The sequence below is a fragment of the Periophthalmus magnuspinnatus genome, chromosome 4 (genome assembly GCF_009829125.3).
Source record: "Periophthalmus magnuspinnatus isolate fPerMag1 chromosome 4, fPerMag1.2.pri, whole genome shotgun sequence".
In the NCBI taxonomy this organism is placed as follows: Eukaryota; Metazoa; Chordata; class Actinopteri; order Gobiiformes; family Gobiidae; genus Periophthalmus; species Periophthalmus magnuspinnatus.
This window is the reverse complement of record NC_047129.1, coordinates 32,905,576-32,928,937: the sequence shown is the minus strand read 5'-3', so window position 1 is coordinate 32,928,937 and position 23,362 is coordinate 32,905,576. Positions and strand designations below refer to the sequence as shown.

The following is a 23,362-nucleotide window of genomic DNA, read 5'->3' as shown; positions in this document are numbered from 1 at the left end:
TGTTTCTTTTCCTCGTGTCCTGCGTAACCTGCTCCGTGTCGTCTGAGCACCTTTCACTCTTTATAAATGCTTGATAAGGCTCTCGAGTAGCAGCTCAGGGAGAGTTTCCACTGGACCAAGAAAAATGGACTTCACCAGATCTGTGTTTATGCTCTGGGCCAGAAGTACTTTTATTTACTCTTTTATTTACTCTTTTATTTACGCTTTTATTTACGCTTTTATTTACGCTTTTATTTACGCTTTTATTTACGCTTTTATTTACGCGTTTATTTACTTTTATTTACTCTTTTATTTACGCTTTTATTTACGCTTTTATTTACTTTTATTAACGCGTTTATTTACGCTTTTATTTATGCTTAAATTTACTTTTATTTAAGTGTTTATTTACGCTTTTATTTACTTTTATTTATGCGTTTATTTACGCTTTTATTTACTTTTATTTACGCTTTTATTTACGCTTTTATTTACACTTTTATTTACTCTTTTATTTACTCTTTTATTTACTCTTTTATTTACTCTTTTATTTACTCTTTTATTTACTCTTTTATTTACTCTTTTATTTACTCTTTTATTTACGCTTACATTTACTTTTATTTATGCGTTTATTTATGCTTTTATTTACGCTTACATTTACTTTTATTTACGCTTTTATTTACGCTTTTATTTACACTTTTATTTACTTTTATTTACTTTTATTTACGCTTCTATTTACTCTTTTATTCACTCTTATTCACTCTTATTCACTCTTATTCACTCTTATTCACTCTTATTCACTCTTATTCACTCTTATTCACTCTTATTTACTCTTATTTACTATTATTTACTCTTATTTACTCTTATTTACTCTTTTATTTACTCTAGGTAGTAGTTCGTAGTAGATAGTAGTATACAGTAGTTAGTAGTAGATGGTAGATAGTAGTTAGTAGTAGATAGTAGTAGAAATAGAAGTAGTAAGTAGTTAGTAGTAGTAGATGGTAGATAGTAGTAGTGTAATAGATAGTAGACAGTAGTAGTTAGTAGTAGATAGTAATTTGTGGAAATAGTAGAAGTAGTAGTAGACAATAGTAGGTAGTAGTTGTAGTGGACAGTAGTTAGCAGTAGTAGTAGTGATAGTAGACGCAGTTAGTAGTTGGATCAGACCTGGACGACTGAGGGACGACCCCGACGAAAAAACACGAGCCGCAATAAATAATGAGAAGAATAAAACACTTAAAGGGTCGTTTGTGTAATGAGTCAGGAGAACGTTAACGACTGGAGCGTCTACAGGTCAAACTGAAGGACACACGACGCCCCGACCGGCTCTGAAGGCGGTGCTCTGCAGAGTGGAGAGGCCTTAAAGAGACGGCGACACAATAAATATACAGAACGACTCAAATGTGCAAACACGACACAAAACTCCAGGTGTGTTTGCACGACGGCACAAATATAGAACAGAATGTGCAAACGTGCAGCTTTATCTTAAACGAGGACTCTAACTCGGGAAGACGGATCGCCATGGAGACACGCGGGCGACGTCGTCAGGACAAGATACGGATTAGGTCGATGGAAAGAGGGGACTAGACGTGGGACGATAAACAATAATATCGTTTATCGTGATGAAAAGAGAGGAGGAGACGAGGGAGAGAGGAGGAGACGAGGGAGAGAGCAGGAGACGGAGGGAGAGAGGAGGAGACGGAGGGAGAGAGGAGGAGACGGAGGGAGAGAGGAGGAGACGGAGGGAGAGAGGAGGAGACGGAGGGAGAGAGGAGGAGACGGAGGGAGAGAGGACGAGGCGGAGGGAGAGAGGAGGAGGCGGAGGGAGAGAGGAGGAGACGGAGGGAGAGAGGAGGAGAGAGAGGAGGAGACAGAGGGAGAGAGGCAGAGAGAGAGGAGGAGACAGAGGGAGAGAGGCAGAGAGAGCGGAGGAGACAGAGGGAGAGAGGCAGAGAGAGAGGAGGAGACAGAGGGAGAGAGGAGGAGACAGAGGAGGAGACAGAGGGAGAGAGGCAGAGAGAGAGGAGGAGACGAGGGAGAGAGGAGGAGACGGAGGGAGAGAGGAGGAGACGACGAGGGAGAGAGGAGGAGACGAGGGAGAGGAGGAGGAGAAGAGAGAGGAGAGACGAGGGAGAGGAGGAGACGGAGGGAGAGAGGAGGAGACGGAGGGAGAGAGGAGGAGACGGAGGGAGAGAGGAGGAGACGAGGGAGAGAGGAGGAGACGGAGGGAGAGAGGAGGAGACGGAGGGAGAGAGGAGGAGACGAGGGAGAGAGGAGGAGACGGAGGGAGAGAGGACACGGAGGGAGAGAGGAGGAGACGAGGGAGAGAGGAGGAGACGGAGGGAGAGAGGAGGAGACGGAGGGAGAGAGGAGGAGACGGAGGGAGAGAGGAGGAGACGGAGGGAGAGAGGAGACAGAGGGAGAGAGGAGGAGACGAGGGAGAGAGGAGACAGAGGGAGTTGTTTATCGGTGTAATCGTTGATAGATTTGTCGATACCGCTCCATCGTCGTTATTCCACCTTATATCATCTGTTTATGTTGTAGTTTGTTGTTCCTGCCGTTTTCATGACACAGAGGCTCAGGTCGGGCCCGTCTGTACCTCCTTTGTGCACATGTATAACACTACATAACGCCTGTGCCTTTGGAGGAGAATGGAGCGAAAAACACAATCAGAAGCGTCACAAAGAGCGGCGGAGCAGGGCCTCGGAGCGGACCTCAGAATGGACCTCAGAACGCCAGAGTCAGGCCGATGGAACGTGGCAGGAGGGAGGGGCCCGCGTGCTCGCTCAGCGCTCGTATAAAAGCATTCAGTTCACACACAAAGACGTGACCCCGAACATCCGCACGCTTCAGAACAGGAGGAGGAGCAGGAGGAGGTGCAGGAGGAGACAGAGGTGAGGACATAGGGGAAGACGCAGGGGAAGACAAAGGAGGAGGCACAGGCGAAGGTAAAGCAGGAGAAGAAGAGGTAAAGGAGGATGCGCAGGAGGAAATACTGGAAGAGGCAAAGGAGGATAGATGAGGATACCGGGGGAGACACAGGTGGAGACACAGGCGGAGACGAAGGAGGAGACAGAGGAGGAGACAGAGGTGGGGACAAAGGGGAAGACATAGGGCGAGACACGGGGGAGGCAAAGGGCGAGACACAGGGGAGGCAAAGGGGGGGACAGAGGAGGAGGCGCAGGAGGAGACAGCGGAGTAAGCACTTGTGGAGACAGGGGTGGTGACACAGGGGGAGACACAGGAGGAGGTAAAGGAGGAGGCAAAGGAGGATACACTGGAGGAACAAAGGAGGAGACACGAGGAGACAGGAGGAGCAGATAAAGGAGGAGGCAAAGGAGGAGACAAAGGAGGAGGCAAAGGAGGAGACAGAGGTGGAGGCAAAGGAGGAGACAGAGGTGGGGACAAAGGAGACGACACAGGGGGAGGATTAAAGCCTTTAATCGAGTTGAGGTCCATTAGTTTCATCAGTGCATTTTTATGGCTCTTGTGAAGTTTCCATCTGTACTGCAGCTTTATTCATTATTTTACCAGTAGATGGCAGATGTGAAACCTGTTACCCCCTCACCCCTCACCCGGTCTCTCCCCCACCTTTAACCTCACCTGATCCCTCCACCCTCACTTCACATGGTCCCTTCACCTGCCCCCACCCCCCAACCCCCCTCTTCTCCCCCAGCAGTCCCTCCTTACCTCACCTGACCCCTCCCCCTTCACCTCACCTGACCCCTCCACCCACATCTCACATGACCCTTCCACTCTCATCTCACCTGGCGCCCACCCTCCTCAACTCAGCTGACCCGTCCACCCTGACCTCACCTGACCCCGCCCCCCCTCACCTCACCTGACCCCGCCCCCTCACCTCACCTGACCCCGCCCCCTCACCTCACCTTACCCCGCCCCCCCTCACCTCACCTTACCCCGCCCCCCCTCACCTGACCCCTTCACCTCACCTCACCTGACCCCGCCCCCCCTTCACCTCACCTGACCTCGCCCCCCTCACCTGACCTCGCCCCCCTCACCTCACCTGACCTCGCCCCCCTCACCTCACCTGACCTCCCCCCCTCACCTCACCTGACCCCGCCCCCCTCACCTCACCTGACCCCTCCCCCCTCACCTCACCTGACCCCGCCTCCCTCACCTCACCTGACCCCTTCACCTCACCTCACCTGACCCCGCCCCCCCTTCACCTCACCTGACCCCTCCCCCCTCACCTCACCCGTCCTTTGTTACGTGTGAACACAACAGACCTGGACCAGCCGCTGTATCAAATGTTACTGTTAAGTTAAACTAAGTCAGTTTAAAGTCGTGAGTTGTGTCCAGACCTTCGTCCTGCTCCTCTTCCTCGGTGGGCGACGTCGGCGGGAGTTTGTCTTCGCCGCTCCTCTCGGCCTCTCTCTGCAGACTCACCACCTCGAACACGGCGTCGCTCTGACCCTGCTTCTCCGGAGACTGCTGCGAAACACGAAGGAAAACAACAACGTGTATGTGTGGAGAAGAACGGCTCGTTTAATGTACAGCTCGGGATAAATTATACAAAATGGCGGAAGTTAAGGTTTATTTTATTTGGCACAACCTGGAGGACTAAAAAGGGGAGAGTGAAGGGAGGAGGAGGAGAAGGGGCGGGGTCTGGAGGTATAAAGGAGCAGTGTGATTGGTCTGACAGGTATCCACGCTTCAAACTCCGCCCCTTAAATCGTTCGTAGTAAATAGCCCAAAAATAATGACTTTGAACAGTAGATAAAACTATTAAAAACACCATCAAGAGTTTAGCAGCAAAAAAAAAGAAAAAGTTTAGGTTTTTTTGTTCCACTTTAATATGCAAATCAGGCAAAATTATACAAGACAGTAGAGGTTATGGTAGAGTGTAATGTTCCTGGGAAATGTCCTCAGCGTTTGACCCATTGTTTAAAGCCACAGTGATAACCCGATGTGCGCGTTTTAAGATCAAACTTGTTCACTTTGTCGAGACGAAACTGAAATTTGAGTTGGCGCAATGATCAAATCACGCCGACTTTTTCAACTCAACCCTAATCTAAATCGCAGTAAACGCGCTATGATCTGTGTTATTATAACGTTACCTCATCACAAACAGACCCGGAGTTGTGTTTTTGTTCGTCGTGGTGCACTAAACGGTGGCACAGTGGTTGGTACGTTCGCCTCGGAGCAAAAAAAATCCCGGTTCAGGTTGCGGTCATGCGATATCAGGACAGTCGAAACTATCTATGGCTCAAAGGTCCGATATTACTCCTCAAAAACACACCTGGAGTTGTGTTTTGTTTCATTCGCACGTTTGAGTCACACTTTATTATTAGTCTGTAACATCTCCAGAGCTCAAAACGCTCTGTTCCACCTTGTGATGTCATCAGGTGGCGATACAGGAAGTGCTCCACGGTGTTTGCGTACACTTCGCTCGAATCATTTGGATGATTTCAGTGCTTTTTTCAGCCACTTATCGCGACTGAACTGAAGGTAAAAGGAGCTGTTAACTTGAAAACTACCACTTCGTGACATCACAACGGAGGAGCGGCCCGTCGGAAGAGGAGGAGCAGCGGCCCGTCGGAAGAGGAGGAGCAGCGGCCCGTCGGAAGAGGAGGAGCAGCGGCCCGTCAGACACGACCTTGGGCAGCACAAGTCACTCTTTACTCCAGTCTATTCAATTACTGAGGCTGTTGTCTTCCTCGTCTTTCACCTGGACGGATCAATGAGCGGCATCGACCCGGACCGTCGGGCCACGTCTAACGACTAACCCAGAGGAGATGAGGGCGCAAATGTGCGAGCCGATCGGCCGCGACTATATTTAGAGACGAAACAACACGTGAACTTTACTACACTGTCATGTGAAACTATTTAGACTAAAGAGACGCAAGCAGGTTCAACGTTTTAGCTAAAAAAATGAGACAAAAGCATAAGATAAAAGCATTAAAACTGTGTCCGCATCTCCACAAACCTGACTCCTCCATCTTGTCCCCATGAAAATCTTGTTCATTTGGCGACAATATTCCACAGTATGGCATTAAACGGCTGTGATATTTCAACTACTGCGACGAGTGAACCTTGTAACGTCAATTTGACCAAAATGAACAGGGAAGAGTCGCTTCTGAGAAACTTAATTTTACTTTAACTTCTCTGAAACAAACGCAGCGTTTTGGGGAAGTTGTCAGTGGTGGTGGGAAAAAATATAACATGTACGTTTCTGCTTTGGAGGTATGTAAAAATAAAAATAAAAAAAAATATACCCAATTTGCAATGTAATCAAGAGAGAGAATAACCTGGTATTTAAGGAGTGAGCAATTCCATCCGCGAGTATCATAGCAAGAGCCGAAGCCGAAGAGCCAATCCAGAGCGAGCCTGTTGAAGGTAACGCCCCTTCCCGCTCACACCACTGGTTTAACAGGGAGCGGGCGCTTAGCAACGCTGTCAATCAAACCTGTTGCTAACGCTAGCTGGACGCCTGATTCGTCTGTTATTAATGTTCATGTCTCGAGTTACGGACGCAGTAGCAAAATAAAAACCCCAGGATCATGTAGAGGGTTAATACGGAACATTTAAGACCAAAATGACGAGTCTGACAGCAGCAGGGACAGAGAGAGGACACGGTTTGTAAAAAAAACTCAAAATAAAGTAAAAAGAACAAAAATAAATAAATAAAAATAACAAAAAAACAAAAAAAAAACTAAAAATAACAGAAGAAATAAAGAAAATTAAAAAAAATTAAAATAACAAAAAATATACAAAATAAAAAAATTATAATAAAAAAAATTTAAATAACTTTTTTTTTTTAAATACAGAAAATAAACAATAAAAACCCTAAAAATAACAAAATAAAAAACAAAATAAAAAAAAACCTCAAAATAACAAAAAAACAAACAAATAAAAAACAAAACTCAAAATAATATTAAAAAAAACCCTTAAAACTCAAAAATAAAAACCCCAGGATCATGTAGAGCGGATTAATACAAACATTTAAGACCAAAATGACGAGTCTGACAGAAGTAATTACAGAGAGAGGAGAGGTTTTTTTCAATGAAACCAGAAGTCCATGATCACTTCCTGTTCGGAATGCAGTGGCTTTCTGATTGGATAATCGTCTTGAGAAACAAAACACCAAAACATAACATAAACAAAGTGTCCATCATGTAAAATGTTTTTGTAAATCCGCATTACAACTGTTATCTGTACAATCTATATTTAATTTAAACATGTTTATCTTGTATTTGGGCGTAGGTCATGGCTTTGAAATTTGAAATAAACATCTATACGATTTAAAAAATGATTTATATATCAAAAACAAATCAGTAAATATGAACAGATTTGGGGTTTTTTTCATGGCCGGTGCTGATACTGATTGTTTAGACTCAGAGGAACCGATTATTTTGTCCAAATTTTGTGTTTTAAACTTACAAAAAACTCACCCATAGCCCACGTTTAACCACAAACTTATCAGAGAGCTGCGTCGTCATGTTCTGTGCAGTTACCTTTTTACATTAAAGAGTTCAAATGGAACTTTACGTGTAAATTTTAGGGAGCAGGACGCAAAACGAAATATCGGCGTCTGCTGGAGATCTACGGTCGATAGCTCATACGATGAAAAGAGCAAATATGTCAGTCTATCTCTAAAAATGAGGAGAATAATGTAGTGATATTGTTTTTTCCTTATGACGTTAAAACAATAAAATAAATGGCACTTTGCACCTTCGATCCCATCTTCCTTCAAACCCACATTACAGTTTTATCTTTTAATTAGCTCGTCAGCCGCGCTCCGGTCCGACTCTCCCTCTTCAGCAGATAACTGTGGAGTCAGTGAGGCGCGGCGTTCGGAGCGGATGGTAATTAAGCACAGGCCAATGACGGAGAGCGGGTCTCTCATTAGCGCCTTACAATCGGAGCTTCCCCTGCAAAGAGCACACTCCACTGGCTCTGCTCCCCGCGGCCTCCCGCTCTCCATGGAGACACAAGCATCTGCAGCTGGAGGAGCGGCTGGAGGAGGAGAGGCTGGAGGAGGAGGGGGTGGAGGAGGAGGCTAGAGGGGGAGGAGAGGCTGGAGGAGGAAGAAGGGGTGGAGGAAAAGGAAGGGGTGGAGGAGGAGGGGGTGGAGGAGGAGCGGGTGGAGGGGGAGAGGCCGGAGGGGGAGAGGCTGGAGGGGGAGAGGCTGGAGGGGGAGAGGCTGGAGGGGGAGAGGCTGGAGGAGGAGCGGATGGAGGGGGAGAGGCCAGAGGGAGAGGCTAGAGGGGGAGGAGAGGCTGGAGGAGGAGCGGGTGGAGGGGGAGAGGCCAGAGGAGGAGCAGCTGGAAGAAGAGAGGCTGGAGGGGGAGAGACTGGAGGAGGAGTGGCAAGGAGCAGAGAGTGAAGGAAGTGTGGCTGAAGGAGGAGCAGAGGCTGAAGGAGGAGGGGCAGAAAGACGAGCAGAGGCTGAAGGAGGAGCAGAGGCTGAAGGAGGAGTAGCTGAAGGAAGAGCGGCTAGAAGGGGAGAAGCTGAAGGAGGAGAGGCTGGAGGGGAAGCAGCTGGAGGAGGAGGAGGGGCAGAAAGACGAGCAGAGGCTGAAGGAAGAGCACCTGAAGGAAGAGCAGCTGGAGGGGGAGCGGCTGAAGAAGGAGCGGCCGAAGGAGGAGCAGAGGCTGAAGGAGGAGGTCCAAGCTCTCTTTGAAAATGTGCCTCTAATTTGGGAGATTTTTACAAATACTTTTTAGTCGTTTCGCTTCTTCAGTTCTGGTCAGATTACTCCTGGACATCACCTTATAACCATCTGAACGGAGGAGCTAACGACACTGAAACTGTACAGCTTTTGTTTAAGAGTTTCAGCCTTAATGCGCCTAGTGGCTAACTCTATTGTTCTCCTTGTTTCGTTTGTTTGCTTTGGGTCTGAGGATGGTGTTATAGATGGAGGAAAGTTGATGTCTAAGTCCCCCATTCCTGTTTAAGGAAGGATTAACTTTCCAAACAAAAACTGCTTCTTTATTTCTTTACTCTGGCTCAGATCTTCTGTAAAGTATTTTATGATCATTTCTGTTCTTTAGAATTTGTATTAACCAGAAAATAATAATATCTTTTCTCATAAGACAGTAGTTTTTCAGGTAGGAGAATAAACAGAAACATGTACTTCCTCACAGAAACACATTTCAGAGGTCAGAGGTCAGAGGTCAGTAATGTTTCATCTGGATTATGCAGTATTTGTAATCACTGTGTGTAAAAAAAAAACACTCTTATTTCAATTATTATATAAATATCAAAGTGAAATAAGAAAGTTTAATGGACAAAAAGTCAATTTAACTTTAAAACTGGGGAAAACTCTGAAGCAAACCTGAACTGGACCAGGACTAAACCAGAACTAGGACCAGTCGAAGTCTTCATTAGGACTTGGTTTGGTCCTGGTTTGAGTTTGTGCTTGGCCTCGTGATATAATCTGTGTACTTTCTCAATATAAATATTAGTATAAAAAGCCCAGGTGGGGGCGGATGTTCACCTGTCGGAGTTTTAGGTAGAAATCCTCGCTGAAGCTCTTGCGGCTGAAGTACCAGAACCGTTCATTTGTGGGATAAACTCGGACCAGCGTCTCCAACAGGAACCGAACCGGCTCCACCACCTCCGTCACCACCAGGTCCACGGCCACGGTCAGATAAACCTGCTTATCTGGAACAAAAACGAGGAAAACACGCAGTTATAGCCGACGCGCGACGCTAACTGGAGGTACTGCTCCGTCTGAAGTGCTGTTAATCTAGTTTAGACTTTAATCTGACCTTTGTTTTGACACAAATTGACCGCAAAGAACCGATTTTAGCTGGAAGTACGACTGTTAAACAAGTCACTCTCAAATCGCACGACAGTCCCAAGCTAGCTAGCGTTGTCGCATCAGTATCACGTCTATTCTTTACTATCGAAGTTGAAATTTGAGTATCGCCACGACAACAGCGGGAAAGTTTTAGCCGGAGTGGTGAATATAGAACCGATTTTAGCTGGAAGAACAACTGTTAAACAAGTCCCTCTCAAATCGCACGACAGTCCCAAGCTAGCTAGCGTCGTCGCACCAGTATCACGCCTATTCTTTAGTGTCGACGTTGAAATTTGAGTATCGCCATGACAACAGCGGTACAGTTTTAGCCGGAGCGGTGAATATAGCAGCTTTATTTCTGTATTAAACAAAAGCTGTTGTTGCCGGGTCAAAGTAAGAGTGTTTAATAATAACTTAGCACCCGCGCACTCAGAAGTGGCATTATTGTATCAGGGGGCTGAGGTTATTACAGTGTTTTGAGCACAAACGCCGTAATGTGCGATGGAGATGTGTGCGGCTCCGAGACCCCGAGGCCCCGCTACATTACCGATTTCTGGCTCTATGTGTGAAAATTCGCCGCGCGCTTGACAGGTTCGGGTCAAAGTTCGCGTCGGGCGGAGAGACAGAGGGGCGGGAAAATGGATGAATGCAATTATCACGTCCCGGCAGCGTGCTAGCGTCGCGAATACCCCCCCGGCGCGACCTTGAGCGCGGACGGATCCCTCCACTCGTTTGTCACAACAGCGCAGAAGAAGAAGGAGTCTAAGTGCGAAACGCTTTTTACACGTTCAAATTGCCTCGTTTTCGATAAGTGAATTAAACGCGGGGCGGGTTTGGTTGGCACGGCGACAACTTCGAAATAAGATCTATTTGCGATTCTGGCGTCGTCCCGGGGAACAGCGACGCCACATTCTGAAGGCGTCTCAAACTTTAAACGTTTTTTTAAATGATCTGTTCTAATGTCGTTTCCTCGTCGCAAACAGACATGGAGTTGTCGAGTTCTTCTCTCGAACACAAAACACTCCGTTCCACCTTGTGATGTCATCATGTGGTAATACAGGAAGTGCTCCACTGTGTTTTTAAACTCCACACACCTTCATTTCTAGAATCATTTGGATCATTTCAGCTCTGGAATTGCTAATCTCTACAGAATTAAAGGTAAATCGTAGCTGTTCACTTGAAAAACCACCACTTGATGACATCACAAGGTGGAACAGAGCATTTTGAGCTTTGGAAATGTGACAGACTAATAATAAATGAAACAAAACAACTCCAGGTCTGTTTTTGATGAGGTAAAGACAGTATAGCATGGCTTAAATCTCACTAGAGTCCATTTTGTATAATATAGGACTCATTTAACTCATCTTTATTAACGTACTGAGACCTGGCGTCCTCATCTGTGGACAACACATTTTGGGTTGTTTAGGCCACAGTGCAAATTTTTAGAAGAACAACAAGAAGATGCTCAATTTTGAATATTACTAAGAGTTTAGAATATTTTTATTTATTATTATTATATTTTTTATTATTTTATTTATTATTATTATTTTATTATATTTTTTATTCTTTTATTTATTTATTATTATTATTATATTTTTTATTCATTTATTTATTTATTATTATTATTATATTTTTTATTATTATTTATTTATTTTTTATTATTATATTTTTATTTATTATTATATTATTATTTTTTTATTATATTTTTATTTTATTATTATATTTTTTTTATTATTATTATATTATTATTATTATTTTATTTTATTTTTATTTATTATTATTATTATTATTATTATTATTATTATATTATGTACCAGATTTTTTCCATGTATTTGAGTAGAATTAGTTTTGTCAGCAGCTATAGAGGTAAAAAACAAGGTCGTTATCCTTTTTCCAATAATCAAATGTGCTGTTAGCATTACCGTGATGGCTCTAGTCTCTGAAAGTTGTGAAAAGAGCTTATAAACTCATCGTGGTGAATAATTAGGATGTTCTAAATGCATACGGTCAGTGAGGAATAACTTTGGACGACTGCAAACTGTTTAAAAACGAACTAGTTCTGTTTTTTTCATGTTTTTGAGAGCTCCTTTTGTAGTTTGCATTTGTCTGTTTCGTTTTGTCTGTCTTCTTCTTTTTTCCACATAAACATGGCTGCTGGATGCGTAGGCCGTGATCGGAGGACATTCGTGTTTTATTTACTTTACCTTTTGTTTCTGGTTTAAATCCTTGCGAGGAACCTTTTATTTATACGTGTTTAGTCCCTTTTTGTTTAGTTTACCCACATTCCTGTTATTTAAATTACTTATTTTACCATTTCTTCATCTTGGTTTTCTTTTTGTTACTCCCCTTCCCCACGCGTAACAACCAGATTCTAAATTAAAGACACACTATGTAACTTTTGAGGTGGAGGGCTGCTTAGATGTTTTTTTCTTAAAAGGCACCGCACCAGATTTTTACCGTCTTAAAAACATGAAAAACATTTTGCAGTGGAACAAAGTTATTCCTCACTGACCTCATGCATTCAGAACATCCTAATTATTCACCATGATGAGTTTATAAGCTCATTTTACAACTTTCAGAGATGACGGCGGAGTTTTGCCGTGACGGTAAAACCTAAAAACAACTACACTTCCTGATTTTCAACCAGTAAAACTCTTTCTAATTACCGTATTTTCCGGAATATAAGTCGCACCAACCAAAAAAAACATAATAAAGAAAAAACTGAACCAGGACTAAAGCAGGACTAAAGTGGGACTAAAGCGGGACTAAAGCGGGACTGAACCGGGACTAAAGCGGGACTGAACCGGGACTAAAGCAGGACTGAACCGGGACTAAAGCGGGACTAAAGCGGGACTAAAGCGGGACTGAACAAGGACTAAAGCAGGACTAAAGCAGGACTAAAGCAGGACTGAACCAGGACTGAACCAGGACTGAACCAGGACTGAACCAGGACCAGAACAACAGGTTGAAAATCACGATACGACTTTCTTTTGTGAAATTATACACTCAGATGCGACTTATCTGTGGAAGAGTCAGAGTATAAAACTATGAAAAAAAGTGCGATTTATAGTCTGTAAAATACGGTAGATGCAAACAGGAGACAGTGGACTTGACCTCCAAAACTGCTTTTACAATAAATCTGCTCTTGGACAACACAAGTTTTACTCAAACACAGGAGAAAGATCAGGTGCAGCGCCTTTAAAAGTGGACTGGACTCACTTTAACACTAAAATACTTGAATAATTCCGGAAAAAGAGAGAAAATCTCAGTTCAAAGTTGCGTTTTTACCTTTGGGGGTGTCTTCGTTCAGAGGCTGGAAGGCGGCCATGTTGGGATTCCACTTCCCTGTGATGACGTAGGCTTTTCCGTCAGAGCTTTTCCCCATCGACTCCTGTTGTTAAAGATACAGTTTGTTCATACTTTGCAGCTGATGGGGGTGTGACGCTAACTGGAGGCACTGCTCTGTCTGAAGGTGAGCTGCTTTGTGCCGTTCTGGTTTTATTTGTACACGGGCTGTGCACAATATTAATCAGGACAAAAGTCACAGGAGAGACGCCGGTGTTTGGTTAAAGTGTGAAAGTTCATTTACACGTTTATTCCCCGAGCAGCTGGAGACACTGTAAATATTAATTCAAATGCATATGGAAAAGGTCGGGAGATGGAAAACTGGTCAAATAAAGAAGTAATTTAATGAAAAGGAGCGTAAAAAAAAAGGCAAAGAAGCAAATGCGTTCCAAAATATTCAACCAAAAATAACAGGATTAACACTTTGCAGGTTTCGTGTCTCTAAAAACTGGTCGTACGAGTTGCAAATTTACAAATGGAAGAGTGACAAAACAACAAGAAACACACAAAAAACAAAACAAACGAGTGCTTCAAACATAAAGTTAGACCAGGGGCGTCAGACACATTTTCACCAAGGGCCACATCAGCGAAACGGTCACTCGCAAAGGGCCACATGTGACGTAAATAAACTACTTTTTTAACTTGTTCGTTAACTGTCTCTGTATTTATTTCTTATTCGAGTTACAAATATTACATATACGTTTCCATAGATGTAAAAACATGGCTGTATAACTGAATCTCCTGATAAAACTGACATTTTAAGACAGTCAAACCTTTTAATTTATCTTGTTGCGGGCCACATAAAAAGACGTGGGGGGCCGCATTTAGCCCGGGGGCCTTGAGTTTGACACATCACAGGTTTCGTTTGTAGAATTAAATTGTTCCTCACCATCTCCAACAGACGCATGTCACTGTTGCTCACTTTCTGTCCTGGGCTCAGCAGCATCCCAAAACACCTGCAAGACAATAAATCTTTACAAAAACAATAAAAATAACATCTATAAAAGAGCTCAGACGCTGATGGAACAGGCCTGTCACGAAAACCACCACAGCGAATCCAAACTGTATTTAATCACTCAATATTCAGCCTGGGTAGTCGATTTTTTATTTATTTATTTTTTGTAATTTAACATTTGAGCTTGTTTTATTTTATTTCATTTTAATTAAATGTATTTTAATTTTATTTAATTTTATCATTATTATTTTTGCTATTTTTTTTTCATTCTATTTTATTTTGTTGTATATTATATTTTGTTATTTTTATTTTTTTATTCTTGTTATTATCACTACTACTACTATTATTATTACATTTTTGTTTATTATTTTATTTATTTTGTTATCGTGACAGTGTCTTAATTAAATGCATTTAAATTTTATTATTATTATTTCAATTTTGCTTATTATTTTATTTTGTTATTGTGTCAATGTCTTAATTAAATGTATTTTAATTGTATTTAATTTTATTATTATTATTTTTGCTATTTTTGTTATTTTTTCATTCTATTTTATTTTGTTGCATATTATATTTTGTTTTTTTATTCTTGTTATTATCATTATTATTAGTATTATTATTGTTTATTATTTTATTTTTTTATTGAAATAAGGCCACAGATAAATACTGTGTCAGTGTTTTAAAGTAGTTTCTCTATTATCCTTTATGTCATGTTTCATATTCTCTTTTCATGAGGAGCTTAAACACGACAGACCGACTTTATTCAAGAAAAACACAATTATCATTCACTAAATGTCATTTCAAACAGATGAGGTTTGATTCAAACTCTGCACGATTAATTTTCAAAGCACAAGTTTAATTTAAAACGATGGAGCGAAAAGTAAAACACGACACAACTGAGCAAATAATAAAAGTTTAATCAAACTGGAGTCAAACTGTTTGGACTTTGGGACGATCAGATTTAAACTGACAGGAAAAACAAAGTGTTTTGGTTCAGATTTGGGATCAGGGTCGTCAAAAGTATTGAAAGTCAAATACTAATCGATACCAAAACTAGTATCGAAACTAGAGACTCGTTTGAGCAGGAATCGATACTAAAAAAGTCACAAAAAATGAACCTTTACTGAAAATGTTTAGACTGATCAGAACAAGAATAAGACACATGGACTAAACCAGGACTAAACCAGGACTAAACCAGGACTAAACCAGGACTAAACCAGGACTAAACCAGGACTAAATCAGGACTGAACCAGGACTAAACCAGGACTGAGCCAGGACTGAACCAGGACTGAACCAGGACTGAACCAGGACTAAACCAGGACTAAACCAGGACTGAGCCAGGACTAAACCAGGACTAAACCTGGACTAAACCAGGACTAAACCAGGACTGAGCCAGGACTGAGCCAGGACTGAACCAGGACTGAACCAGGACTGAACCAGGACTAAACCAGGACTGAGCCAGGACTAAACCAGGACTAAACCAGGACTAAACCAGGACTAAACCAGGACTAAATCAGGACTGAAACAGGACTGAACCAGGACTAAACCAGGACTAAACCAGGGCTAAACCAGGACTAAACCAGGACTGAACCAGGACTGAACCAGGACTGAACCAGGACTGAACCAGGACTAAACCAGGACTAAACCAGGACTAAACCAGGATTAAAACAGGACTGAACCAGGACTGAACCAGGACTGAACCAGGACTGAACCAGGACTGAACCAGGACTGAACCAGGACTGAACCAGGACTAAACCAGGACTAAACCAGGTCTAAACCAGGTCTAAAGCAGGACTAAACCAGGACTAAACCAGGACTGAACCAGGACTAAACCAGGACTAAAACAGGACTAAACCGGGACTAAACCGGGACTAAATCAGGACTAAAGCAGGACTAAACCAGGACTAAACCAGGATTAAACCGGGACTAAACCGGGACTAAAGCAGGACTAAAGCAGGACTGAACCAGGACTAAAGCAGGACTGAACCAGGACTAAAACTGGACTAAATCAAGACTAATCCAGGACTAATTCAGGACTACATCAGTATCAGTATCAGTATCAGTATCAGTATTGAGAACACTGAATCTATTTATCATCAGTGAATAATGCAAATCTGTGCTCAAGTAAAATCAGTTACATGGATAAAATGTACTTCAATACAAGTACTGCCTTTAAAATTGTACTTAAGTAAATGTGAAAAGTACACAGGCGCATGGACAACAAAAAGTGACACAGTGCTTCTTTAAAAGTGAGTGTAAAAGGAGTTATTTTGGTTTTCTTGGTGGCGTTGGACTCATTAGCGGCTGAAAACACCTCGGTTAATGTCACTTTTGGAGCCACTTATTACGAAGAAAACCTGGAAATTACTTTTTGAGCATTAGTCCCACTGCCAAAACTGCGTCGCTTCATTATTTATTTTATTATGATTAAAAAGCGCAGAGCCGCACGAGGCCGGTGGGAGGATTTATTCAGCTGAAACATGTGACAGGCCAAACAGTTTGTCACCCGAGTTCAGGCACTTTTCAAGGCTTTTTCTGACTCTTTTTTTTATTTGTCAGACTCTTTTGTATTAGAGTGGAGCTGCCCCCTGCTGGTCAATGAGAGAACAGCGGGCTGACGCTGCATTATGTAACATTACATTTACTTCTCATAAATCGTCTTTGGGATTAAACTTAATTATTGGTTTAAGGATAAGGCTGTGCTCTAAAACAGTTAAAGCTACAGTTAAAGCTACAGTATGGAGCTTTTTAAACAAAAACAGCATGTTTTAGGTTTATTTTCCTGCAGCTACGTTAAGAAGATCCAAGCTGGTTAGTAGAACCAGGACTAAACCAGGACTAAACCAGGACTAAACCAGGACTAAACCAGGACTAAACCAGGACTAAACCAGGACTAAAATCAAGACTAAACCAAGACTAAACCAGGACTAAACCAGGACTAAACCAGGACTAAACCAGGACTAAACCAGGACTAAACCAGGACTAAAATCAAGACTAAACCAAGACTAAACCAGGACTAAACCAGGACTAAACCAGGACTAAACCAGGACTAAAATCAAGACTAAACCAAGACTAAACCAGGAACAAACCAAGACTAAACCAGGACTAAACCAGGACTAAACCAGGACTAAAATCAGGACTAAAATCAAGACTAAAATCAAGACTAAAATCAAGACTTAAACCAGGACTAAACCAGGACTAAACCAGGAACAAACTGGGACTAAACCAGGACTAAACCAGGACTAAACCAGGACTAAAATTAAGACTAAACCAGGACTAAACCAGGACTAAACCAGGACTAAAATCAAGACTAAACCAAGACTAAACCAGGAACAAACCAAGACTAAACCAGGACTAAACCAGGACTAAACCAGGACTAAAATCAGGACTAAAATCAAGACTAAAATCAAGACTAAAATCAAGACTTAAACCAGGACTAAACCAGGACTAAACCAGGAACAAACTGGGACTAAACCAGGACTAAACCAGGACTAAACCAGGACTAAAATTAAGACTAAACCAGGACTAAACCAGGAACAAACTGGGACTAAACCAGGACTAAACCAGGACTAAACCAGGACCAAACCAGGACCGAACCAGGATCAAACTAGGACCAATCCAAGTCTATATCAAGACCAAACCAGGACTAAACCAGGACCAAACCAGGTCTAAACCAGGACTAAACCAAGACTAAACCAGGTCTAAACCAGGACTAAAATCAAGACTTAAACCAGGACTAAACCAGGACTAAACCAGGAACAAACTGGGACTAAACCAGGACTAAACCAGGACTAAACCAGGACTAAACCAGGACTAAACCAGGACTAAAATTAAGACTAAACCAGGACTAAACCAGGAACAAACTGGGACTAAACCAGGACTAAACCAGGACCAAACCAGGACCGAACCAGGATCAAACTAGGACCAATCCAAGTCTACATCAAGACCAAACCAGGACTAAACCAGGACCAAACCAGGTCTAAACCAGGACTAAACCAGGTCTAAACCAGGTCTAAACCAGGACTAAACCAGGACTAAACCAGGACTAAACCAGGACTAAACCAGGACTAAACCAGGACTAAACCAGGTCTAAACCAGGACTAACCAGGACTAAACATGTACTAAACCAGGAATAAACCAGGTCTAAACCAGGACCAAACCAGGACTAAACCAGGTCTAAACCAGGTCTAAACCAGGACCAAACATGGACTAAACCAGGTCTAAACCAGGACCAGGACTAAGTATTGAAAATCAAATACATGAGAATATAAAACAAATTACTACCATTTAATGTGGAAAATCACAGTATATTACACAAAGAACGAGCGTTTTTTTAACATCATGGTATCGGAATCGGTATCGAGCATCAAATCTCCTTTAGTATCGAAATAGAGTTGAACATTTGAGCATCGTGTGAACACTACTAAAACCTGGTCACATAAGTGTTTGTGTTTACTAGTACAAACGTCTTATTAAACGCACATTCATCAAACTGGAGCGGTCGGATTCTCAGCAGATTCCGGTCCAAATAAAGGCGTTTGTGCTGACGGCGAGCGCGCGGGGAAAGGGCAGACGCTGCGACGGAGGTGAGCGAGGTGAGCGAGGTGAGCGAGAGAGCGAAGAAACCAACGTGACCCAGTTTAAAGGCGTCCCGCTGCTTCACCGGCGCAGACAAATGAGACCGCACGAGGCCTCTGCGGGACAATACCGAGGAAAAAAAAAACACTTCTGTTCCATTAGTGCGGCGGAGGAGAGAAACGCCAGACACAAGCATACCTCAGGTTAGACTGTTCAACGCGCGGAACGTCGTCAGGGTTAAGATTTAACGAAAACTCTTGCCTAGGTTATTTTTTTTGTATTTAAGGGAAGTTTATCATTTTATTTCCTGGTTGGATCTGCATTTTGGATGGATTTTTTTGGACCTCCGTAGCCTGGCTCTGACCGGACTGTCTCCAGACTGATCTCCGTTCTACACGTCAATCGGGGGACGGCTCTGACTCGAAAACATCAGAACGTCCGAACAAATACTTCACTCTGATTGGTCCAAGCGTCACGACCGCAAAAAGTCAAACTAGTCAAATCCAGAGACGGCAAAAGTTCTTCTTCTCTCGTCTCGATTTTCACTAAACTTAAGTCTGTGTTTCTGTCAGAGTCGCCGTGTTGTTTCGGTTTTTCGCCGCTGGCCGCCACCCAAACCGCAGCGCTGCCCTGTGATTGGTCAGTCTCCAAACCACTGGTGGTTTATGAACTCACAAATGTGTAAGAATTTATCTGGAGAGAAAAGCTACAATTTTGTACTTTTCTTATTTCCAGAATATACAATATATATTTAGAATTTAGCATTTTAACATCTCTTTTACTTTACCTCTCGTTTCCTTTCCTCTCTCTCTTGCTTCCTTACCTCTCCCTCTCGCTTCCTTACCCCTCCCCCTTGCTTCCTTACCTCTCTCTCTTGCTTCCTTACCTCTCTCTCTTGCTTCCTTACCTCTCTCTCTTGCTTCCTTACCTCTCTCTCTTGCTTCCTTACTTCTCTCTTGCTTCCTTACCTCTCTCTCTTGCTTCCTTACCTCTCTCTCTTGCTTCCTTACCTCTCTCTCTTGCTTCCTTACCTCTCTCTCTTGCTTCCTTACCTCTCTCTCTTGCTTCCTTACCTCTCTCTCTTGCTTCCTTACCTCTCCACGCCCAGTTCCTTGTTGATCTGTTGAACAGACACGATCACTTTCTTCTGGACGTTCTGACGCAGTTTGAAGTAGAATTTGTCTCTGTCTTTAGGCACTGAACTGTGAGGAGCAAAGAGAGACACCACAAACACAAAGAAGTGTTATTAATGTGATAGTAACGGGGTAAATGCTCCGTAAATCCTCCATAAAGTCACACACTGTCTCTTTAAACACAGACTCTGGCGTTGCGGTCTTCAGTACCTGTAGTTCCCTTTGCCGTCGTCCTCCTTGATGTCCAGAGTCACACTGAAGTGGTACAGGTCGCTGTCAGAGGGGGCGCTGGGGGTCTGCTCTCCTGAGTCTGCGGGTTTAGACGAGCGACGGAAAGCAGTGGAGAAGCTGTACAGGATCCGACTGACCTGAGGAAAACAACGACAATACACATCACAAAGAGAAAAACTACAGGAAAACACATCAGAAAGAGAGAAAAACAACAGGAATACACATCAGAAAGAGAGAAAAACAACAGGAATACACATCAGAAAGAGAGAAAAAAAACACAGAAATACACATCATATTTACAAATGTTGAGCCTGATCGTATCTATTAGAGGTTACACCAGTGGTTCTTTTATGGTTCTTTACATGAAGCACAATCGGTTGTGGAGATACGGTTTGTGTTAAAATGTAAAAAATAATAAATAGCATAAATACAATAAGTTTATCATTATAATACATAAGGTTAAATAAAACTATTTCAGTGTGGTAGTGTTAAAAAAGGTCATGTCTTTGTAAAAAGGTGTGTGTGTAATTTGTTACATTATTTATTCTTTCAACACAGTGATGTTGATGCTCGGTTTATTTTTTGCACCAGTAAAACACACGTGTCTTGAATTTGAAAAAAATCATATTTTATTTTTCAATAAAGAAGAGTTCGGTGAATGTGCATACCACTGGGTTAGACTTTAAATAAATGGACAGATCTGCTCGCCGCTGTGTTCCAAACAGGAAGTGACCATGGGCGCACTTCTGGCTCCATTGGCTCCAGTTCACTTTATATTAGAAAACTATGGCTCCTCTCTGTGTCACTGCTGCTCATCAGACGTGTCATTTTTGTCTTAAAATATTCATATTAACCTTTAATTTATTATCTTTTTACAAGACAAATTAATTTCTATTGTCAAAAAATATATATATATTTTACAAACATAACAGTCATTATTATTCTAACAGGAGGTCGTTTTCAAATTGGAGGAACAACAGCGCCATCTGCTGGTTCTGTTGTGCAGCTTCTACTGGGCCAAGGATAAGTCACATTTTCTTACAAATTGGTTTTATTTTAGGGATGAACAATAAAAAAAAAACAAAAGAAATAGCAGATTTTTTTTGGCAATGGCATTTAGATTTGGAAATATTCAGTTTCTGTTCAAATGTCACATTTTAAAAACTCGCAGGAGCTTTAACGTTTGAGAGAAGAATGAAAGAAAAACTGATGAACTGATAAAAGAGCCTAATGTATTTCATGTTTGTACAGTGCAGATGGAGTTTGTATGATTCTGTAGTTTGCAGTGATAATTACTGTATGTGATTTTGGATTTTAAACTGCTCGTAGTTAAACCTGAGCTGGAGGTCAGAGGTCAGAGGTCAGATCATTCTCTGGTTTATATTAAAATCTCTGTAATCACTGGGTTTATCTTCATGAAACTAAAACTGTTCAGCGTCTGCACAAATGAATCAGGTGAATGTGAAGGTGAATTTTCCACTTCCGTTTTAAAGATGGTGCTGTGTTTAATGAAATCATGTTAAATTAATGTGGAAAGTTCGGGGGCTTTATTTTATTTTTTTGTCTGAAGTTCAGCATTTGAGTATTTTCTCTGGTGATTTCTTTAAAACTGTGAAACTCCCACAATGTTATGTCAACAGAATCGTGTCAAATCAGGACTGTTGCCATGGAAATTAACAATTTAAAACAGAAAATGATATCTTTGGAAAGTCCTCAAAATGTTGCATACAACAGAAAACTGAAATAACTGAGTAAAGCAGGACTGAACCGGGACTAAAGCGGGACTAAAGCGGGACTAAAGCGGGACTAAACCAGAACTAAAACAAGACTAAACCAGGACTAAATCAAGACTAAACTGGGACTAAACCGGGACTAAACCGGGACTAAACCGGGACTAAACCAAGACTAAACCAGGACTAAACCAGGACTAAACCAGAACTAAAATGGGACTAAATCAAGACTAAACTGGGACTAAAATGGGACTAAACTGGGACTAAAACGGGACTAAACTGGGACTAAATCAAGACTAAACCGGGACTAAACCAGAACTAAAACAAGACTAAACCGGGACTAAATCAAGACTAAACTGGGACTAAATCAAGACTAAACCGGGACTAAACCAGAACTAAAACAAGACTAAACTGGGACTAAATCAAGACTAAACCGGTTTAGTCCCGGTTTAGTCCCGGGACTAAACTGGGACTAAACTAAGACTGAACCGGGACTAAACCAGGGTTAAACCGGGACTAAAACAAGACTAAACCGGGACTAAACCAGGACTAAACCAGGACTAAACCAGGACTAAACCAGGACTAAACCGGGACTAAACCGGGACTAAACCAGGACTAAACCAGGACTAAACCAGGACTAAACCAGGACTAAACCAGGACTAAACCAGGACTAAACCAGGACTAAACCAGGACTAAACCAGGACTAAACCAGGACTAAACCAGGACTTACTGCCTCTTTGATTTCGCAGGAGAAGACGTGGATCTGGAAGTCCTCCGAGCTCCTGTAGCTTTCAGTGAAGGAGAAGCAGTCGCTCTCTACAGCGCCCTCTTTCCCCCGGGCACAGAACAGCACTTTGTAGATGGGGAAGGAGGCGAGTTCTGTGCCTGACGCCTGCTCCACGATCCTACACAAAACACACACACGTTACACGGGGAGTCGTTATTTAAACTGTCATTTTATCCTATTTAAGTGCACAGTAAATGTCAGTTATTATCACAATTTGTCACTCTACAGTTCTGTGCATCGTTATGTCATATTTTACACATTTTAAATCACAATATTCATCGAAAGTGACTTAAAAGGAAACGAAAACAAAGGTAAAAGAAACACGTTCTGCGGCGATGGGCAAAACGGCTTCTCGAAACCTCTGAAAAAGTCGATTTTGCAGAAGAGATTTGTTTTAAAAAGGAAGTGTAAGGTCAGTTAGGTCACGTTTAAATTCCATAAACGCCGTCACCGTGTCTCCAAATACGACGTGAACTGTTCAAATCAAATAAAACTTTTACGGTTAACGATAGTGACGCGGATTTATTCTTAATTACAAAAACGGTAAACATGACGGCCGAGTTGTTCGTGTTATAATTTGCTGTTTTGTTTTTCATAAAGTTTATATTTGGACTGTGGGACGAGAGGGATCTGAACAGCTCCAGTTTGTGGGTTGTCAAAATGTTTTATCCACGTTTTTGGATAATTTAATCCACTTTTAAAACCGGTTTAGCCCTAGATTAGACCTGGAATAGTCCTGTCACAGACCTGGTTGTGCTCGGAAAGCTAAATCTTGTCTTTGGTGGAACTAAATGTGAAAAGTTAAAGAGCTGCTCGTTTAGGTTGAAGATGATATTATAGTTAAAGCGGATCTATTCTGTGAAATG

General features: G+C 42.3%; 1 protein-coding gene across 2 annotated transcripts in view; it reads right to left on the bottom strand.

Moving 5' to 3' along the window:
• rabgap1l (RAB GTPase activating protein 1-like) overlaps nucleotides 1–23,362 on the bottom strand; it is a 181,936-nt gene that overhangs the window by 128,660 nt on the left and 29,914 nt on the right. The window contains exons 1-7 of one of the 2 annotated variants that reach the window (XM_033992113.2): nucleotides 22,440–22,610; nucleotides 19,959–20,116; nucleotides 19,710–19,817; nucleotides 13,975–14,041; nucleotides 13,029–13,131; nucleotides 9,435–9,601; nucleotides 4,296–4,425 (exon numbers count right to left, since the gene is read on the bottom strand). In XM_033992113.2, coding sequence (XP_033848004.1) covers nucleotides 4,296–4,425; nucleotides 9,435–9,601; nucleotides 13,029–13,131; nucleotides 13,975–14,031 — 457 coding nt within the window. In that variant the 5' untranslated portion in view covers nucleotides 14,032–14,041; nucleotides 19,710–19,817; nucleotides 19,959–20,116; nucleotides 22,440–22,610. Of the gene's footprint in view, nucleotides 1–4,295; nucleotides 4,426–9,434; nucleotides 9,602–13,028; nucleotides 13,132–13,974; nucleotides 14,042–19,709; nucleotides 19,818–19,958; nucleotides 20,117–22,439; nucleotides 22,611–23,362 lie in introns of those variants that run through there. The other variant, XM_055221068.1, reaches the window with a different exon arrangement.